This window comes from Saccopteryx bilineata, chromosome 6 (genome assembly GCF_036850765.1).
Source record: "Saccopteryx bilineata isolate mSacBil1 chromosome 6, mSacBil1_pri_phased_curated, whole genome shotgun sequence".
Lineage (NCBI taxonomy): Eukaryota > Metazoa > Chordata > Mammalia > Chiroptera > Emballonuridae > Saccopteryx > Saccopteryx bilineata.
In genome coordinates, this window is record NC_089495.1 from 127,306,411 (window position 1) to 127,325,172 (window position 18,762).

The following is an 18,762-nucleotide window of genomic DNA, read 5'->3' on the forward strand; positions in this document are numbered from 1 at the left end:
ATGAGGGTGATGGCAATGCCTAACAAGGTGGACACACAGGCTGGGCCCTCGGTGTCTTGTTCAGACTGCCACTTTCTCAGCCAAGGACACGCAGGCTCAGGAGGTTGTTTGGGCTGCTGCAGGCGCCACCACAGCTCAGCACTCCCCATGACTGTACCACAAAGGTCACACAGCCTGCAGGGTGACCTTGGAACAAGACGTACACATTGGTGATGGAGGTCTCCATATAACACCACTGCCACCTGCCTGCCTCAAGGGCTGTGGTATAAAAGCAACCACACAGGGTGAGGGTCAGGCCCTGGGTTGGACCATGACGGGGATGGTGGGCAGGAGCGGCTGGGTGCAGGGGTGTCCCCTATCCCCGGGTCTGAGTCCAGGAGAGTGGCTCCGTAGCAGTAGGTGGCATGCAGGTACCTACCAGGCAGAGTGACACCCTGTCAGTGTGTCCCACTCAGGATTTTCCACCTAGTGAGTCTCCCTGGGTGGTGGTTGCTCCCCTCTGAGAGTCACCTTCAGTCCCGCCACGCCATGCACCATGAGGACTTCTCAGGCTGGCCCTGTGAGGGAACGCTGACCCTGACAGCTTAGTCACTGGGTCTTGCAACAGGAAGCTGTGACACGTCCTGATAAGCTGCACAGTGTTTTAAGTTTAACCTTACAAGTCCCAGGTGCCTTGCACACTCCACCGGGAGTCACTTCTCCCAGGCACATGGCCCCAGGCCCCATCCTGGTCCTACTGTGTGCTGGCCCAGTCTTAGCTGCAGCCCCCATACCAGGTGGTATGTGGGAATTAGTCACTCAGCGCCAATGGGCCTATCCAACCAGCACAGGACAGGGACAGCCCAAGCCATCCTAGCAGCTCCAGGCAGATGTGGTTCCCAAGTGTGTACTCGGATGGCCCTCCCTAACGCCAGCTCCTGGAGCCCTGTGCAGACACTCAGGGTCCAGCATCACCTGAAATGGGAGCCAGACACCCCAGTGTTGCCTCTCTGTGGTGAACTGCTCGGTGCACAGGAGGCAGTCACCTCACTAACTGTCTGTGTCCTTCTCCCTCTTGAACTCCGGGAAGACCACTGATGATGCGGACGACGCTGCCGGGCACAAGAGCTTCACCTCGGCCGCCATGCAGACAGGCTTCTGCGACTGGAGCGCCCGGTACTTCGCCCAGCCCGTCATGAAGGTACTGTGGGTGGTTAGCCTTGGGGTCAGAGGGCATGCTCCCTGTGCCTTTTGGGGCCACACCCAGGTCCCTCAGAGCCTTGCCCTGTGGCTCCCTCAGGGCGGGTTCAGGAGCTTGGCCTCTGGCCTGGAGCATTTGAATCCCTAGCTCTGAGCTGATGGTTGGAACCCGACCGTGTGCTCACCAGGATCCTGCTCTTTGTGGCTCCCACTGGCCTGGGTGAAGCCATTCAGGCCAGGACCCTGAACCGTGACCTGAGGCTGGTAGCCAGGGCTGCCATAGCCCAGCTATGCCAGCCGCTTGCACTGTCCCTTTGGGATCCTGTCCTCCCTTCTTGGGACTGCTGAAGGGTAATACCAGGGTGCCATCACCATACTCAGCAAAAGATTTCACTTTCCTTCCTGTCAGTTTTAACAAAAAAATAGAGCCTGCCCTTCCTGGGCTTCCCTGTGTAAAACGCCTCATTGTCTTCATTGGCAAGGTCTCTCTAGGCTTCTCAGTTCCCTCCTGGTGAGGACCACTCATGGTCTGTCCCCAGGCTTCACCAGGCGGTTCTTTGCTTTGGGGGTTAATTGCAATGATTTTTGTAAAGACCCCATTCATGACGTGACATGTTCCTGCCACTGCAGAATGGAGCACACAGCAGGTGACAGTGGGCCTGGCACCACTGTGTCGCTGAGGATCCAGTACTATCTTCCCTGGGGAGCTGTGGGGCTAGTCTTCAGACTCCTACTCTCACACATGTTCCTAGGAAACCTGCATGCAGATCATTGGGAACAGCAGTGGCAACTTGTTCCTAGTCACACATCAAGCTCCACATTGAGGACTTCCAGGAAGAGTCTCTGGTTTCTGTCCAGCTTTATTCCTGCTTTCTTCTTCCCCAGAGTGAGACAGACTTCTGTCAATACAAACACAGATAACCGTCACATCTGAGACAGGTAGCGAGGTTCTGATTTACTGAGCCCCTTTGATGAACAGAGACTAAGGAGCTCTCTCCCACTGTTCAATCAAATCCAACTCTTCCAGAGAGCAGTTGGCTATATTAGAGTCCTGCATAGCCACTTGCTCTGACCCTACAGTGCCCTTGCCTGGATGTGAACTTAAGGAAATAGAGTTAGGGACAGTCCATATGTGACTTACAACAACGAAAACTGCAGTCCACTCAGGTGTCCAACACAGGAAGAATGGTGGCAAGTTATGAAATAATTCGGTAGGATATTATTGGAGCTGTTTTAAAATTGAGCTTAAAATTAAAATCATTAGAAAATGCTTGTGGTAAAAAAAATTTTAGAGATATAAAAGCAAGACACAGGCTGCCTACAGGAAGGTCACAGGTGTGCCACGAGGCAGCTGTATGGTCACAGTTATAAATGTAGAGCATCCACACCTGTGCCAAGGACAAAGGCCAGGAGAAGGCCAGCCTGGCAGTGGGTCTTCAGTGACATGATGATGTGGGCACTGAATGTGCTTTTTTCTAACACATTTCTGTCTTTCTTGCATTATCTACAAGAAGTACCTTTATAGTCAGAAAAAGAAACATTAAAGAGGTCATCGCAGCCTGTGGGTTAGGTCAGCAGAGCATGTTGCGCAAGCCTGGCCCAACCTGCTGTCACACGCTGTCCCCACAGACCAACAGAGGCTCAGGTTCCTAGAGATATTCTCCCTCTTAAAGCAGATGAGACCAGGCCACCACAGGCTCCAGGGTAGCTCACTCTGTCCTCTAGCTGTATGTCACAGTGATTTCTCGGGTAGGGCGCAGTTTCCTTAGGCGTCTGCCTGTGACAACAGGGAGACATGTCCTAGATGATCCAAAATGCACTCTCTTAAACTTGAAAATGAATTTCATACCCTGGCCAGTTGGCTCAGTGATAGAACATTGGCCTAGTGTGTGAAAGTCCCGGGTTCAATTTCCGGCCAGGGCACACAGAGAGGTGCCCATCTGCTTCTCCACCCCTCCCCCTCCTCTCTGTCTCTCTCTCTCTCTCTCTCTCTCTCTCTCTTCTCCTCCCTTCTTGCAGCGTGGTTCGATTAGAGTGAATTGGCCTCAGGCACTGAGGATGGCTCCATGGCCTCTGCCTCAGGCACTAAAAAAATGGCTCCAGTTGCAACAGAGCAGAGGCCCCAGATGGGCAGAGCATCACCTCCTAGTGGGTTTGCCGGATGGATTCCGTTCGGGGCACATGTGGATGTCTGTCTCTGCCTCCCCTCCTCTCACTAAATTTAAAAAAAAGAAAGAAAGAAAATTAACTTCATTTGTTCCCAAAGGATTCACTCTCCTCTTCTCAGCACAATGTCCTTAGACTGGCATTAAGATGAGCATGCCGTCAGTGAGTACACATGAGCAAATTGCAGGAGAAAGGTCCCGAGGCGGGGGCTGAGGTCTGACCCCCACACATGTGTTTGTGTGACTCACTCAAGTACAAACCCAGAGCAGCCTCTGCTCTGTGGCCAGTCCTGTGCCAGCCACCCAGGTTTCAGACACAACAGAGACTCCATCTGCCTTTGTGTTCTTCCGTCTGTGTGCCTGGAGTGTGTCTGATCCCGCCAGGGAGGACCCCTATGTCACCAGTGTGGAAGAGACAGGTCCCATGCGTCTTGTGGCTCCCGGGGCGTAGGCAGTGAGAGTAACAAGGACGTGTCCACTCACTGTAACTCTGGGCTCTCAGCACTTGGCCCTTGAGGGCCATCAGGATGTTCATTGCCCACCTAGAAGCATCTGTGAGCTGTGGCTTTCAACAAGAAGCCCCAGGGTTGTGATTGAACAGGAAGCTTTGTTGTGATCCGGGTCTGGGCTCTCGGGGCAGCCACATGCTAGGGCACTTACAGACTTTGCTGACTTGTCTTTTACATTAGAGACTTTGTCTAAGTCTAAAAATGTATTTTCTTTCGTTTTTTTTTTTTTTTTCTTTTCCCAGGTGACATTCACAGGATGTTCTTTATTAATTTAATTAATCATCTCATGACATGTTTGGGCAATAAAATGCATCAGGAACTTTTCTATTAGCCTGTGTTACGTGGAAACTAAAAACACCTCAGGCTGGGATTATACCTCAGAAATGACAAAATCCCCACCCCAGGTGTCTTCATGAGAGAGTATCGGAAATAAGTGCTCACTGGATAAAGCTGTGCCTGGTGTCACTATCACAGGCAATTAATGGCTAGTAAGGTTGAACACCCCTGGGCATGGCGGTCAAGGTAGTGTTTGCCAGCTCTTTGTCCTTTTACCATCAGAGGCTTACAGGTCCGCATGACTAAAAGGAGGCGCTCTGACAGGTCCCCTCTGACTAAGGGAACCACCTTCTCCCTTTCAGGAAGAACTAACTCCCATCATCCACCATCTATGACAGAAAGCAAAAGAGGAGGGAGCATCCCCAATCACTGTGCGGAGGCAGCATCACTGCTACCAGCCAGTCAGAGACACTGCAGGAATAAGTAGCTACAAACCAGCGCCCTGCACGAATACGGATCCCAGATCCTCAGGTGATATTAACCTAGCGGATGCAGCAGTGTATACAAAGGATAACACATGGGTAACCAGTGGATTCCACCCCAAGAATGCAAGGTGACTCAGCACTTTTAAATTAATCCAGCAGCTGACTATCAACAGGCAGAGAGAAGCTGCAGGTTCATCTCAGCAGCTGCAGAGCAGAGATTGGACAGAGTTCTGCAGCGGACGGGAACAGCATTCAATGAGCTGAGGGTAGATGGAAGCTGACCCTCATACAGGACACCTAACACCTGCAGTTAGCACAGTCCTCGTTGGTAGAAGACAGTGTGTTTCTTCTAGAATCAGGAATAAGGCAAGGATGTCTGATCTCCGTTCCTGGTCAACATCCTGCTGGCCACCTAGACAGGGCAGTAGGTGAGACGAGACCACGGGCCTACCCAGGTGGAGGGGATGGGGCAAAACAGTCTCTGGTCAGACATTATTATTGTATAGGTGGGAAATCCTAAATGTGCAAAATGCTGCCAGAATGAGTAAGTTTTTTAAGGTTTCAGGATACAGGATCATTCTACAAAAACAAGTTGTATTTCTATATTAAATTAAACCATTCACAATAGCACCAAAAAAACCCCCCACAAAATATTTAGATGCAAACCAAAAACAGAAATGCAGACAAGATCCACGTGCTGAGAAACATGGAATGACGATGGCAGAGATCAGAGAAGACCTGAGATGATAGAGACTGTACTTGTGGGTTGAAAGGCCCCACAATGACTTTTCTAAATTGATGTGTAGATAATACAGTCTCACTCAGAGGCCCCGTGGGCTTTCAAAAATTGACAAGTCTGTTCAGAAACGTATGGAGAAGAGCAAAGAAACCAAAATAACCAAAACCATTTTGAAATGGGACCTGGTTGGGATGCTCACACGGTCTCATCTGCAGACCTGCACATAGCTGAAGCAGTCAGAACTTGTGAAGTGGTGTGAGATGGGTCAGTAGGGCTGAGCAGGGCCCAGGGACAGGTCTGGAGTGGCACAGCCCGTCCATCTCCAGCAAAGGTGCAAAGACAGCTGAATTCCATAGAGAAGGGCTGAGGTAGTCTTGCCACACACGGTCCATTTGCCTAAGAGGGTGGGCCTTGGTCCCTCTGGCAGCAATCAAGTCAGAGTGAGTTACAGCCCCAGATGCAAAACCCAGAGCCACAAAACTTCTAGAAGGAAATCTTTGTGGCCTGGGGTTAAGCAACGGTTTCTTCAATAAGATACAAAAAGCAGCCGGAGCAGGTGGTGGCCCAGTGGATAGTGTTGGACTGGGATGCAGAGGACCCAGGTCCGAAGCTCCAAGGTCACAGGCTTGAGCACGGGCTCATAGACATGACTCTGTGGTCACTGGCTTGAGCAAGGGGTCACATGCTCTGCTGTAGCCCCCCAGTCAAGGCACATATGAGAAAGCAATCAATGAACAACTAAGGTGCCTCGAAGAATTGATGCTTCTCATCTCTCTCTCTTCCTGCCTGTCTGTCCCTATCGATCCCTCTGTCTCTCTGTCTCTATCACAACAACAACAACAAGAAAGATACAAAAAGCACAAGCCACACAGGAACAAAAATGATAAACTGCATAAATTAATAACAGCTTTCCGAACAAAACTGTTAACACAAAAACACAGGCCACAAATGGAAGACACCATTGTGAAGCATGTGTCTGAAGTTAGCCATTAGGGATGTGCCGGCCCCAGGAGGTCCCACCACTTGGCTGTCACAGCAGCTGACATCACCAGCTCTGTCAACCCCGACTGCTGGCAAAGGTACAGAGCAGCAGAAACCTAGACATTGTGATACAAATGCAAATATTATAGACACTAGAAACGTCTAACTGTTTCTTAACAAATGAAACCCACACTTGCCGCACATAACCCAGCCAGCTCCTGCATACCCACCCATTTGGACATTCACAGTGGCTTTACTCATTGTCACCACAAGCTAGAAATAACGTGATGCCCCTCACTTAGTAAATAAACTGGGGGTGGGGGGAGCCAGGTAACAGAATGTGAGCCTGACTCAAAGGCTCCACACTGTATAGCCCGTTCACCCAACACTGAAAAGGACAGAACCAAATGACCACATGGAAAATGAGTGAGTGGGTGCCGGGAGGGCTGATGATGGGTCACTGAGAATGTGGGAAACGAACTGTTTTCAACCTCAATGGTGGTTGTAGTTATGTGACCAAGCACTCTCCAAAACTCAGAACTCTATCTATGCCAAAAGGGAGAGATTTCCTGAATATAAATTCTGTCTCAGTCAACCTGGTCCTGAAGCAGTGCGATCTAAATGAAAACATGTCACGGAGACAGTGGACTCCGACCATCAGAGCTTATCACTGGAAGGGCATGGTCAGCAGTTGTGCACAGAGGAGGACGGCCCGTGCCACAAGCGCCGAACGCCATGCACAGGGTGGTCTCACTGCCCAGGGTGTTGAGTAGGCAAGGGCGATAATAACCCAGGTTAGACAGAATGGAGGCACTTGCCACGCCATCAGATCATGTTTTGTTTCTGCTGGAAATGGAGCTCGGTGTCAGGACTGGCATTGTGCCAGCCACCTCCTGGGTCCGTCTCCCCTTTGCCTTTGTCATCTCTTCTTGCCTTGATGGCTTGTTCTGAGTTCTACCTGAGCATCTTAACCTTTTAATCCAGTGCTAACAACACACTGAGCTCTGTGTGGGTGTGCGCCACGCAGTGCCCAGCCCACGCTCCTCAGAAGCCTCGGGACCCTCAGCCTCCATCCTGGGCCCCAGCACCCTGTGGGCTCTCAGCACCTGGTCTCTGTGGGAGACTCATAATCATAATTGGTGTTTGTCTGAGTAGGTCACACTGTCACCGACACCCGCACCCCAGCCCTTTCTGGAAGGAAACCTAGCAGAAGTGGGGTCCATGCAAACTGCAGAAGCTTCTGTTCCGCCTGGAGGGGGATGGGGAGAGTGTTGTTGGGACCCACCGCTGAGCAGGAGATGATGTTCCGTCAGTTCCACTGGGCCCCGTCCTGAGCGGTGATTGTCACATCTAGCAGTCCCTGCCTGCTGCTACTTCAAGGTCTCCTGCTCTTTCTCTTCATCTGCCACCATCCCTTCATCTCTCATGCTGCACCTGCATGTCCACTTCCACTTGTGCCCGTCCCAGTGGTTTGTAGCAGGCTGTCCCTGGACGGACACGTGTGCCAGGTACAGAGCCATAGTCTAGTTGGGCTGGAAGCCGTTTCTGAGCTCAGACCTGTAAGAGGAGGCTCCATGGGCTCCCATGTTCTACTTCTGAGAACTCCACCCGGGAAGATGACAGACAAGGTGTGCCTTCCATCGCAGGGGCTGCCTACGTGCCCTGCCCATCCACACATCCTCCTCCTCCTGTCCCTATGGCCCTTGTTGCTTCCTTCTGAAGAACTGAAGGTCCCACATCTGTCCACCTCCAGTTCGTGGCCTGTGAGCTGTGGGAGCTCAGGCCTAGCCACAGGGAGCACATGTTTAAGAACCCTGTGCTGGCCCTGGCCCTCCGCTGGCCCTGGCCCTCCCTGACACCGCTGCTGCTCAGGGAGCCCGCCAGGTGTCCCCCACTCACATGTCCCCACAGAATCACATGCCATGCAGGTGCAGCTCCTCTGTTCCTGCAGAGCATCGAGTCTCTGTCAGGAATTCTCATCCTTGTTTCTCTACATTACTGCCACTCGTCGTTTCCCTTCGGATAAGTTCTGCGTTGTCATGAACAACACTCATCATTGCCCTCTGACAAGCTCTGCGCCATCTTGAATGACACCAACTGTTAGAAGCCCACCCTCACCTGCTGTCATGGGGTCACTCCTTGGCCACTCACTGTCCACAGGCATGGGCACCACGCCTGTGATTGTGTGTCTGCATGTCCTTGCTGCTGCTTTGTTTGTGTGGTTTTGTGATTTTTTAAGAAAAAAAAAAGTGGAGCATAAGTGAGAAACTGGGAATGGCCCCAGGCTGCCTGTGTGCAGGCCTGGGCATGAGGGTCGGGGTTCTGTTTGTCAGCAAAGATCGCACAGCATCGTGGAGTAGACACATGCTCGGGGTGGAAGCCATTGCACTTCTCAGCCCTGGCCGCACAGGCGCAAGTGCATGACCACCTTCTCTAGCAGAGGAAGCTGGCCTTCAGCACTGGCTGTGGGCTGTCATCTGGGTGGGGGTACCTGGTCGGTAACAGCAACTCCTCGTCTCGACTCTCTGTCGAGAGGAAGTCAGGTTTTCCTTGTTCATTGGATTTCGTTTGTATTCCGGGACTTGGCACCTCTGCATTTTGAGAAGGAAGTCTGAATAGCCCAAGTTATCCAGTAACGTGTGACTAAGGAAACCGGTCTGTATTGAACAAATGAGTAATGAATAAGTAGACTTAAAACCCAGTTTATTATTTGCTGAGTGTAGCTCTCTGTTGCCCAGTGGTTTTGCACAGCCACCTGTCACCCCAGCCCATATGCACATGGCATGAAGCAAGCAGGACCCTTGCTCAGGGCAGAGTGGGGTGATCATCTGTACCCCATATTTCAGGTGGAGATGAGCCCAGCGCAGGCACTGTGGCTTGTTAGGAGTGGTGAAGGCGGTGATTTGAACCCCCTGGTTCTGCAGCTTGGCTGTCCCTGACTCTCTAGCCATAAGGAGTTGGTGGCTACTGCACCCTTGGCCGTGTGAGGTGATATACCAACTCCCAAGAAGGACCCAGCACCCCTCAGTGTCCTGCCTGCCTCCCAGGCCACAGGGCAGCCGACTCTGGTCCCTCAGCTCGATCATTTCACACCAGGTGCCCCACTTCCCTTTGACATCAGAGAAGGAAAAAGGCAAAGCTTCTGAGCAAACCTCCCCACCCTGGTCTTTCTCTGATTAAATGTGTGACTGTTCGCCTTACCACCTTTCTCAGCCGAGGTCTGGCCTCTGTCCCCTCCTGCAGAAACACCTGAGTCCTCATCCCTGCTTTTTGCACCTCAAAAGCATTGTGTCCACCTTGAAAACAGTCCACCCTGTTGCTCCTTGTCAGAACGTGGCCACAGCCTCCACTTCTGTGCCGGGCTCTGAGGGGCAGGGCAGCACATGTTCCGAGGGTGCTGGGGTTCTAAGTCTCTGATCCCTGATGGCTTCGCATAGGGCCAGTCCCCAGCTGGTCCCAGGTTTCAGTGCCTCCAAACCCAGTGGGCAGGTGAGTGGCTCACAAGGCGCAGAGAGGGAGTCAGGTGCTCCTTTCTGGGCCTGAATCCAGTGGCCTGAGCGGGGAGGCCTGAGTGCCACAGGAGCTTGGGAACCAGCCTTTGTCAGTCACTTCTGCCCTGTGCCTAGCAGTAGGCGTTGGGCACGCCGACCAGACCAGAGACCTCGGTTCTTCAGCATATGGGGAGCAGAAACCTTTTCTCACCACTGAATCTAATGTGATCTTGTTGCAGATCCCAGAAGAACACGATCTGGAGAGTCAGATCCGCAAGGAGCGGGAATGGCGATTTTTGCGCAATAGCCGTGTCAGGAAGCAGGCCCAGCAACTCATCCAGAAGGGTGAGGGGTCTGGGAAGCCCCGCAGATTCCTGGGTCCTCCCCTGTCTGACCGGTGGCCTCTCCCAAGCGTGGCTCCTGCGTATGACATTTGCAGTGGGAAAGGAGCCCGCCTCCTAGGCCCCAGGGCCCTGGGTGCAGATCTGTCTGCGTTGACCAGCCTGTGTGTCTGCTCAGGCATCACCAGACTGGACGACCAGATATTCCTGAACAGAAACCCTGGTGTCCCCTCGGTGGTCAAGTTTCACCCCTTCACACCATGTGTGGCTGTCGCCGATAAAGACAGCATTTGGTAAGTTTGTGGGGACGCACATTTCCAGTGTTGACTACTCCTCTTCTTCCTCCCATCCCAGCTGCTGCCCAGGGGGAGGGGCTGGTGAGCAGGTGGAGAACGATCCTTGCACCCCCCATGTTGTCCCCTGCCAGTGGGGCAGTGGCAGGAGCTTCTGTGCCCAAGACAAGCACACATGACCTGAGGCAGACCACACTGGCAGGTGCGTGTGCAGGTCCCCCTTGCTGCTGCCTCTGCAGGAGCAGATGTGCTCATGGGAGATGCCAAGTGCAGTAGTGACAGCATGGCCCTTGTTGTGGACAAAGGACCCACTTTATGGGGGACACTGAGGGCGGTTCTCCTACCTGTTTCCTTTTTTTTTTTTTTTTTTTTTTTGCATTTTTCTGAAGCTGGAAACAGGGAGAGACAGTCAGACAGACTCCCGCATGCGCCCGACCAGGATCCACCCGGCACGCCCACCAGGGGCGACGCTCTGCCCACCAGGGGGCGATGCTTTGCCCATCCTGGGTGTCGCCATGTTGCGACCAGAGCCACTCTAGCACCTGAGGCAGAGGCCACAGAGCCATCCCCAGCGCCTGGGCCATCCTTGCTCCATTGGAGCCTTGGCTGTGGGAGGGGAAGAGAGAGACAGAGAGGAAGGCGCGGCGGAGGGGTGGAGAAGCAAATGGGCGCTTCTCCTGTGTGCCCTGGCCGGGAATCGAAACCGGGTCCTCTGCACGCTAGGCCGACGCTCTATCACTGAGCCAACCGGCCAGGGCCTCCTACCTGTTTCTTACTCCTTTTTTTTACTGTGATAAAACACATGAGAGGTGCCATCTTAACCATCATTGAGTTCTTTGGCCTTAAGTACATTCACAATTTTGTGCAGCCATCATCTCCACAACTTTCTCATTTTTGTAAAACAGGCACTCTGTCTCCATGAAACACTAACCCCCCTCTTTCCTCCAGCCCCTGGCACTCCCTATTTATTTCCTGTCTCTCTGAATCTGACTCCTATTTGTCCTTCTGTATCTGACTTCACTGAGCACAGTGTCCTCAAGCTCTATCCATGCTGCAGCAGATAACAGGGTTTCTTCCCGTTTTACAGCTGAATATTCCATTATGTGACTAGATCCCATTTTATTTATCCATTTAACCCTCAGTGGACATTTGGATGGGTTCCACCTTTTTAAAAAAAAATTAATATAGCCAGGTTTTATTTTTTAGTTCTTTAAAAATATGTTCATTTTTAATACAACTTAAAGGATGGCAAAATATACACTAGAATAAAGTTGACTTTGCGTGTTTGTTGTGTTGGTTCTGTTAGAAAAAGGAAGCAAGGTGAACACTGGGAGTGATGGAGCATGGTCTGCATTCAGTGACGTGTGATACCGGGGGTCTCAGTCTTGCCTCAGAATACTTCAGGCCTCCCATATACTTGTATTTACCAACAGCCCCCATTAACATAGAAACAAATTTTTATTGAAGGCTCAGTAGATGTTTGTTTACCCTTAATAATTATTCACATTACAATAATAACATCAATAATAAGTTGAGTTATTTAAATCCACCAGGCACAGTGCTAAGTCCTCCCTATCAATTTATATTAATCTAATTGTTGTAACTTGTTTCCACCTTCGGACTGTTGGGAATCATGCTGCTGTGAACACGGGCACACAAATACCGTTCAGCCGTCCACCCAGAAACAGAATCTTGGGTCATAGTGCACCCCTGTGTGGAGTTGTTCCGAGGAGCCTCCACACATCCACACGGGCACTGGGGTTCCCGTTTTCCATGTTTCCCAACGTGTGTTTGTTTGCTGGTGGTGGCCATGCTAGTGGGTGTGAGGGGTGTCCCTGGGGTTTCATGGCCTGTTCCTCTCTTGTTCTCCTGAGTTTTTGGGACTGGGAGAAAGGGGAGAAGCTGGACTACTTCCACAACGGGAACCCTCGGTACACACGGGTCACCGCCATGGAGTACCTGAACGGCCAGGACTGCTCACTCCTGCTCACAGCCACAGGTGGGTAGTGTATGCATGCCAGGGACCTAGACCCGGGCGCACAGCATGAGACCCAGCACCTGTTTGTGCAGTCTCCTTTGACCCTGACCATCCCTTCTGCCAAAGGGGATTGTCCTCAGCCATGTGAAGGCTGCTGTCATAAGGGGTTAGGAGGTTCCTAAGGGAAAGAGCTTTCCTCACAAATAGCAGGGAGAGCAGAGTGACCAGTTCAGTCGTGTCCCAGGGACTTGGGGTCCCAGTGGAGAAGCAGCACTCGAATTCCAGGGCAGGGGAAGTTCACTGTCATAGAGTCGGTGATGGGACAGCAGAGGGATAGGGAACATGGACTCAGCTCAGGGAGTGTTTCTGGGTGTGCTTCCCAGTAACCTTGTCCTCCTGCAGGGTGGGCAGCCAGGGGCTGTGGGAGGGGCTAGTGAGGCCCAAGAGTGGGCTTGCAGGGTGGGTGCAAGGGCAGGAGGAAGGAAGGATGTGTAGTGGACTCTGCCTCACTGCCATCTGCCAGAGGACCCGGGGCCATTTACCCCAGGCTAACTCATCTAAAGGCATGGAGGACCGTCTCCCATTTCCTGATTCAGAGAGCCCATGGGCAAGGTCACATTTCCCATGGAGGATCCTCTGTGTGGAGCACAGACAGAGTGGGAGGGAGGGACAGGCCCTAAAGACTGTTCTGCACTGAGACTGGGTCTTCTCCTCTTGAGGTGTCAGTAAGGAAAGATCAGGGCAACTGGCAGCAAGGCCACCCCGCACTCAGCCTCTGCTGGTGGCTCTGCCCAGCCCTGAGCCGACGGTCCACAGACCAGCCCGTCCCTCCTGTGGACGCTCCTGGGCTTTCCTCCAGGAGCATCCACATGGTCTTTACCTCTACTGCCCCTCCAGTGGGAGGGCTCCTCCATACCCAGAGAGTGGGTCTGTGTTCTGATTGCCTTCTCTTCTCTCCCCAAGATGATGGTGCCATCAGGGTCTGGAAGAACTTTGCTGATTTGGAAAAAAACCCAGAAATGGTGACTGCTTGGCAGGGGCTCTCGGACATGCTGCCAACGACTCGAGGTGTGTCCTCCCCAGGGCAAAAGGAGTCCTGGGGCTGCTGAGAGGGGGCAGGGGGGCAGGGGGACCCTGCAGTTTCATGTCCCCTCCGGGTGATAGCGCCCACAGGCTAGTGAATTCTTGTCTGATTCTGAAGTCGTGAACCAGCGAGCTTCCCCCACCTGTCCACAAAAGCACTTCCACCTGAGAGACATAGCTGTATGGGGTGGCTGTCTAGTCGACCTCTGACCTGTCTGGACACGTCACCAGCCTGCGTACACCTGTACCAACTCTCATCCCTGGCTTGAAGGAAGTGTTGCTGGGAAAGCGTTGCCTCTGGCAGGGCCAGAGGACTTGCATCCTGTGCTGTTTGCACCCAAACATATCCCTTCCGTGGGACTCCGACACCGTGCGCAGCTGCCGTTGGGTACCCCGGCAGCACTGCACCCGTGAACTGGGTGCTCAGGTCTCGAAACTGCCCGCCTGGAAACAAGGCCTCTAAGCAAGGCAGCAGCGAGTTCAAGAGCAAGAGCAGCTGCTGGGGAAAACGCTGCTTCAGGCAGAAACCCAAATGGTGTTCTGATGAGGAGACAGAGGCGAGGGGTAGTCACGAGTAAAGGCCCGGGACAATGATATCCACAGCAGGAAGGTGTTGCTACTGAGACAGATAACATAGGGACACTAATTCTAAACAGTGTTTTAATTTTCAGTCCAGTAGTCATAATAACTGCAACTTTGTAAACAGCTGTCTGAGATACAATGTTGCCCTTGGCCCATAGCACCAGATTCTTGACTCTGTTGAAACGTGCAGAGTTTCAGGCATTAGACATTGGAGGTATCTGTAGTTCTGACTCTGTTTTAAAGTGGCTTTGTTTATATTGTCTTTCACAAAACAAGTCTTTTTCCTCTCTTAATCTCACTGTTTAGGTAAACTATAGAGATGGAGCTTTACCAGTCCAGGCAACAAGAATAATTCTTGACCTGTGACTTGCCAGATGCAGGTTGGAAGTGTGACCGGCCTTCCAAGGAATGTAGTGTTCTCATCTGTTCTTAGTGCTTGGTCTCTGCAGAAAGGCAGGCACAAGTGGGCCTGGCAGGGTCCCATGTGCCCCAGGAAGTGGGAAGTGAGATATTCCCGCAGACCCATGGACTCTCCTCTTAGTGTTTCGTGGAGAACTCTTCTAGTAAAAAGTTAGGAATGAAGGAAGGACAGTTAGAAAACAAACTGGAGGGCCTGACCAGGCGGTGGGGCGCAGTGGATAGAGCATCAGACTGGGATGCGGAGGACCCAGGTTCGAGACCCCGAGGTCTCCAGCTTGAGCGCGGGCTCATCTGGTTTGAGCAAAAAAGCCCACCAGCTTGGACCCAGGGTCGCTGGTTTGAGCAAGAGGTTACTCGGTCTGCTGAAGGCCCACGGTCAAGGCACATATGAGAAAGCAATCAATGAACAACTAAGGTGTCGCAAGGAAAAACTGATGATTGATGTTTCTCATCTCTCTCCGTTCCTGTCTGTCTGTCCCTGTCTATCCCTCTCTGACTCTCTCTCTCTGTCTCTGTAAAAAAAAAAACAACAAACTGGAGGTTGAGTTTGTCCCCACTCCTGCTCCAGAGAAGAGAGCTGAAGGAGCAGGAAGCAGCCTCCTGAGCAGGTTTGGCTGTAACAGTGACCAGAGGGCCTGTCTCAGAGTCTGCTCGGGCTTCTCAGAGGGTCAGTTCTCTGGAAACCTAAAAAAGAGCCAGAGGGCAACTTCCCTGGCCTCTGTCCCCCGGGACCAGAGAACCTCTACAGGCAGCATGTGCTGTACTAAATAAAGCTTTTGCTTATCCACAAAAAAAAAAAAAAAAGAAAGCCAGAGGGCCGCCTTGCATGGCTGGAGCTTGGGGCAGGGTGGGGGAAGGAGGTAAAAGGACTGCTGTGTCTTTCCAGCCAGTCAGTTGGACAGTGCAGTCAGTGCCACAGTATGGGACAGCAGTGGGTCCCCAGAGTGAGCTCCTTCCCACCCTGTGGCTGAGCCCAGGATGGTCAGGGCTGCCCAGAGCCCAGGACAGGTGGCCCGTGATCAGCACATGCGCACATGGATAGCATCCTGCGCCTCTGCTGTTTGTTAACGTTCAGTCACAGGAGTAGCGAGGAAGCCAGAGGGTGCGCTCTCTACAGAATCATGGGGCCGTGGCCCAGCAGCCTGTGCTCATCACAGCAGCCGGACGTGGTGGTGCTGGTGCCAAGGCTCTCAGCACAGGTCCTGCTACCTGCTCTCTCCCGCAAAGGATGGGGCGTGGCTCTAGCTCTTAGGGAGCACCTCTCCCACCCTCTCTCCTCTGACCCTTTGGGCAGCTGCTAAGTGTCCTGACCCATTTCCAGGTGGAAAACAAAAGGTTCAGGTAAAGTCATGTGCTCCTGAGGGGCAAGCTTTTTGGAGCCCAGTTTTCTGTTGCCAGCCTAAATCCCTGAACCTACCAGTTTACCTAGGGGTGCTCACAGCGTTTCTGAGAGAGCCTGACCCCATGGGGAGACTCTGTGTCTGTGTCTCAGGAGAGAGAGTGGAGGCCACTGTCCCACAGGGCTGTGGTTCTCACATGGGCCTGAGTGGGAGGAGCCAGTGAGTGCTGACCCTCCACTCGAACTTCCAGAACCATTGCTCCCAGTTGGGCATCTCAGTTGGGGGCGAACGGGACCTCAGGGGTCAGCTCCAGATGGCAGGGTCCTCAGAGGTCCTCCTGGACTGGCTGCTGACTTGGAGGGCTGAATGCAAACAGCACAGACCTGAGACTCTGGGCAGCATGCTCCTCTACTTGGCTCCAGGCCTGGGACGCTGTCTGACCACCACATTCCAGTTTCTCATCGTACAACTTTCCCTGCTCCGTGTAACCACAGTTTAAGGGAGAGATTTCCTCTGTGGCCAGGTTTGGGGTCAGGACACGTGTCCACAGCCTGTATCCAGGATGAAGTCGGGCAGAGATGAGGAGTCTCTGCGTCCTGGGGAGTGCCTCCCACACCCCCATGTGTAGATGCACACAAATGTGGTCTGTGTGCTTAGGGTCTATGGTCTGCACGGCTGGGCAGAGACCTCAGATTTTGAAACCCCAGAAATGGCCACATGTAGAGCTGGGCTCATTGGTCAGACCAGCCAGCCTCCATCAAACAAGCACAGGGAGGAGTGCAGCATGTCCACATTGTCTTGACCATGTCAGCAGGGGCAGGAGGGAGCAGCCAGGGAGCCCAGACAGCAGCTCCAGCTGCCCCCAGCAGGCCCCACTGGAAAGTCAGGAGACCGTGAAGGTGAGCGTGTGGCCTTCTGTCTGTTCTGCAGGAGAAGAGCGGAGATGCTGCATGGGTCACGGTCTTCAGGATGAGGTGGTGGATGTCTTCACTCATTCAGAGTCACAGAGTTTTCGTATCTTAAGAGTCAAATCACAGCTATCAGTTTTTTGGGTTTTTTTAAAATTTATTTATTGATTCTAGAGAGAGAGATAGAAACATCGATCTGTTTCTGTATGTCCCTGACCAGGGATCAAACTGGCAACCTTTGCATACTGGCACGCTTCTCCAACCAACCGAGCTGTCCAGCCAGGGCACAGCCTTATTGTGTCATCACCTGTTTGATTTTCCATCACCACCTCATGATGACCACTCTCTCCTCCCACCACATCTAGAAGCTGGACATAGTGCTGGGTGGGGTTGGTCTTGGGCAGGCAGGCTAACAGCTCTGTCCCCTTTCTGAGCAGCAGGACCTGGCCAGACAGCAGACCCTGGGAGGAGGAGCAGGCGGGACTTTTCTTGCCAGTGGGTCGGATCACAGTGCAGACTGCTGTTTGTTTCTGAGCAGCCCTCACATTTGATGTGAGACACGGTCTTCCACAGACAGAGCCTCCCTGTCTTAGCTGACGTGCCTGGGGAGGGTGCTCTCGGCCTTCAGGAAGTGCATCCCGGGACAGAGCAGGCAAGGGAGGCTTTCACTGCATCTAAAATTTTACTTTTCAAGAAAAAAGCAAAAATGGCAAAATATTAGCAAGTGTTAGATCTGGGTGATGGGTGCAAAGATTTCTATTTTGTTCTCTATATATTTAAAACATTTACAATTAAACATTTAAAATTAAATTTTATTCTAAAAAAATTGCTCCCTGAGGTCTTACTGCTGCAGTTACTTGTTTGCCTGCCCAGTCCTAGCATGGAAAAGGGCAGCTCACCCCTGACCTCTGGGCTCAGGCACAGCCTCGGGAGGTGGCAGCTGCTTATCACAGGGACTGCAGTCCCTGAGCTCCCATGGGACCATTTCCCTCCCCCTTGCACACTTTGGGGCCACCAGACCTGCCAGTTGTGCCCGGGCATGCTGGAAATGGGTGTCTTGGACAGAGGTCCCAGAACAATGCTGATCTTCTAGCCTCCGGCAGGGATCTGGGGAAGACTGAACTATTGCCCCGTCCTGGATTTGGGGCACACTGGGAGCCCAGCCGAGCTTGCATGGGTCCCTGACGCCAGCTGGTGGAGTGTCTGTCCGGAACAAGCTCCCACAGTGAGCTGGTATCCATCTGTCTCCCCAGGAGCTGGGATGGTGGTGGACTGGGAGCAGGAGACTGGCCTCCTCATGAGCTCAGGGGACGTACGGATTGTGCGGATCTGGGACACAGATCGCGAGATGAAGGTGCAGGTAATGACTCGGTGGCCCACCCCCAGCCGTCTACACCATTCCCTGGGAAAACCAAGCCTGCAATCTCCAAGCAGTGTGACTAAATGTCAGTCACCCCTGGGAATGGGGTGCCTGGAAGCATCAGGCCTTGGTGCTGGGAACCCAGAGCCTCTAGAGACCAGTTGGCACGTCTGGATGCCTGTCAGACATGACACTGTGATCTGCCCAGCAATGTAACCAAGCCTGTGCTAATTCTAATCATTGTCAAATATTAATTTATCTGTGCAAATAAGGGAATATCAGAAAGCACTGGGATAGAAGTATTTTAAATTAGAATGATTATTTGATTGTGTGCTGCTTAAAGTACCTTTTATTTTCAGTTTTAATTGGTACTGCATAAGATTTCCTAGAAAAGGAATAGCACAAGGTAGATTCCCAGGGCACAGAGTGAGGCCGCCTCCCCGTGCTGCCTGGCCCTGGTCTCTCGCCAGGCCTTCGATTAGACGAGGACCTTGTGGAAAGGGAGGCTCTGCTCACACTCTTTCTAACACGGTCTGCCTGTCCTCACGTCCTGCTATGGTGCAGTGGGTGTCATCATGCCACCTTTCTTGGGGTGTGCTGGCTGGCGGCCCCCCCTCACTGCTGACAGCTGC

The 18,762-nt window shown here is 52.6% G+C and overlaps 1 protein-coding gene across 1 annotated transcript in view; it reads left to right on the plus strand.

Moving 5' to 3' along the window:
- RPTOR (regulatory associated protein of MTOR complex 1) overlaps positions 1-18,762 on the plus strand; it is a 244,418-nt gene that overhangs the window by 220,585 nt on the left and 5,071 nt on the right. Inside the window, exons 24-29 of the mRNA XM_066237453.1 lie at positions 1,070-1,180; positions 10,065-10,170; positions 10,345-10,459; positions 12,334-12,458; positions 13,401-13,505; positions 18,024-18,130. Coding sequence (XP_066093550.1) covers positions 1,070-1,180; positions 10,065-10,170; positions 10,345-10,459; positions 12,334-12,458; positions 13,401-13,505; positions 18,024-18,130 — 669 coding nt within the window. The remainder of the gene's footprint in view (positions 1-1,069; positions 1,181-10,064; positions 10,171-10,344; positions 10,460-12,333; positions 12,459-13,400; positions 13,506-18,023; positions 18,131-18,762) is intronic.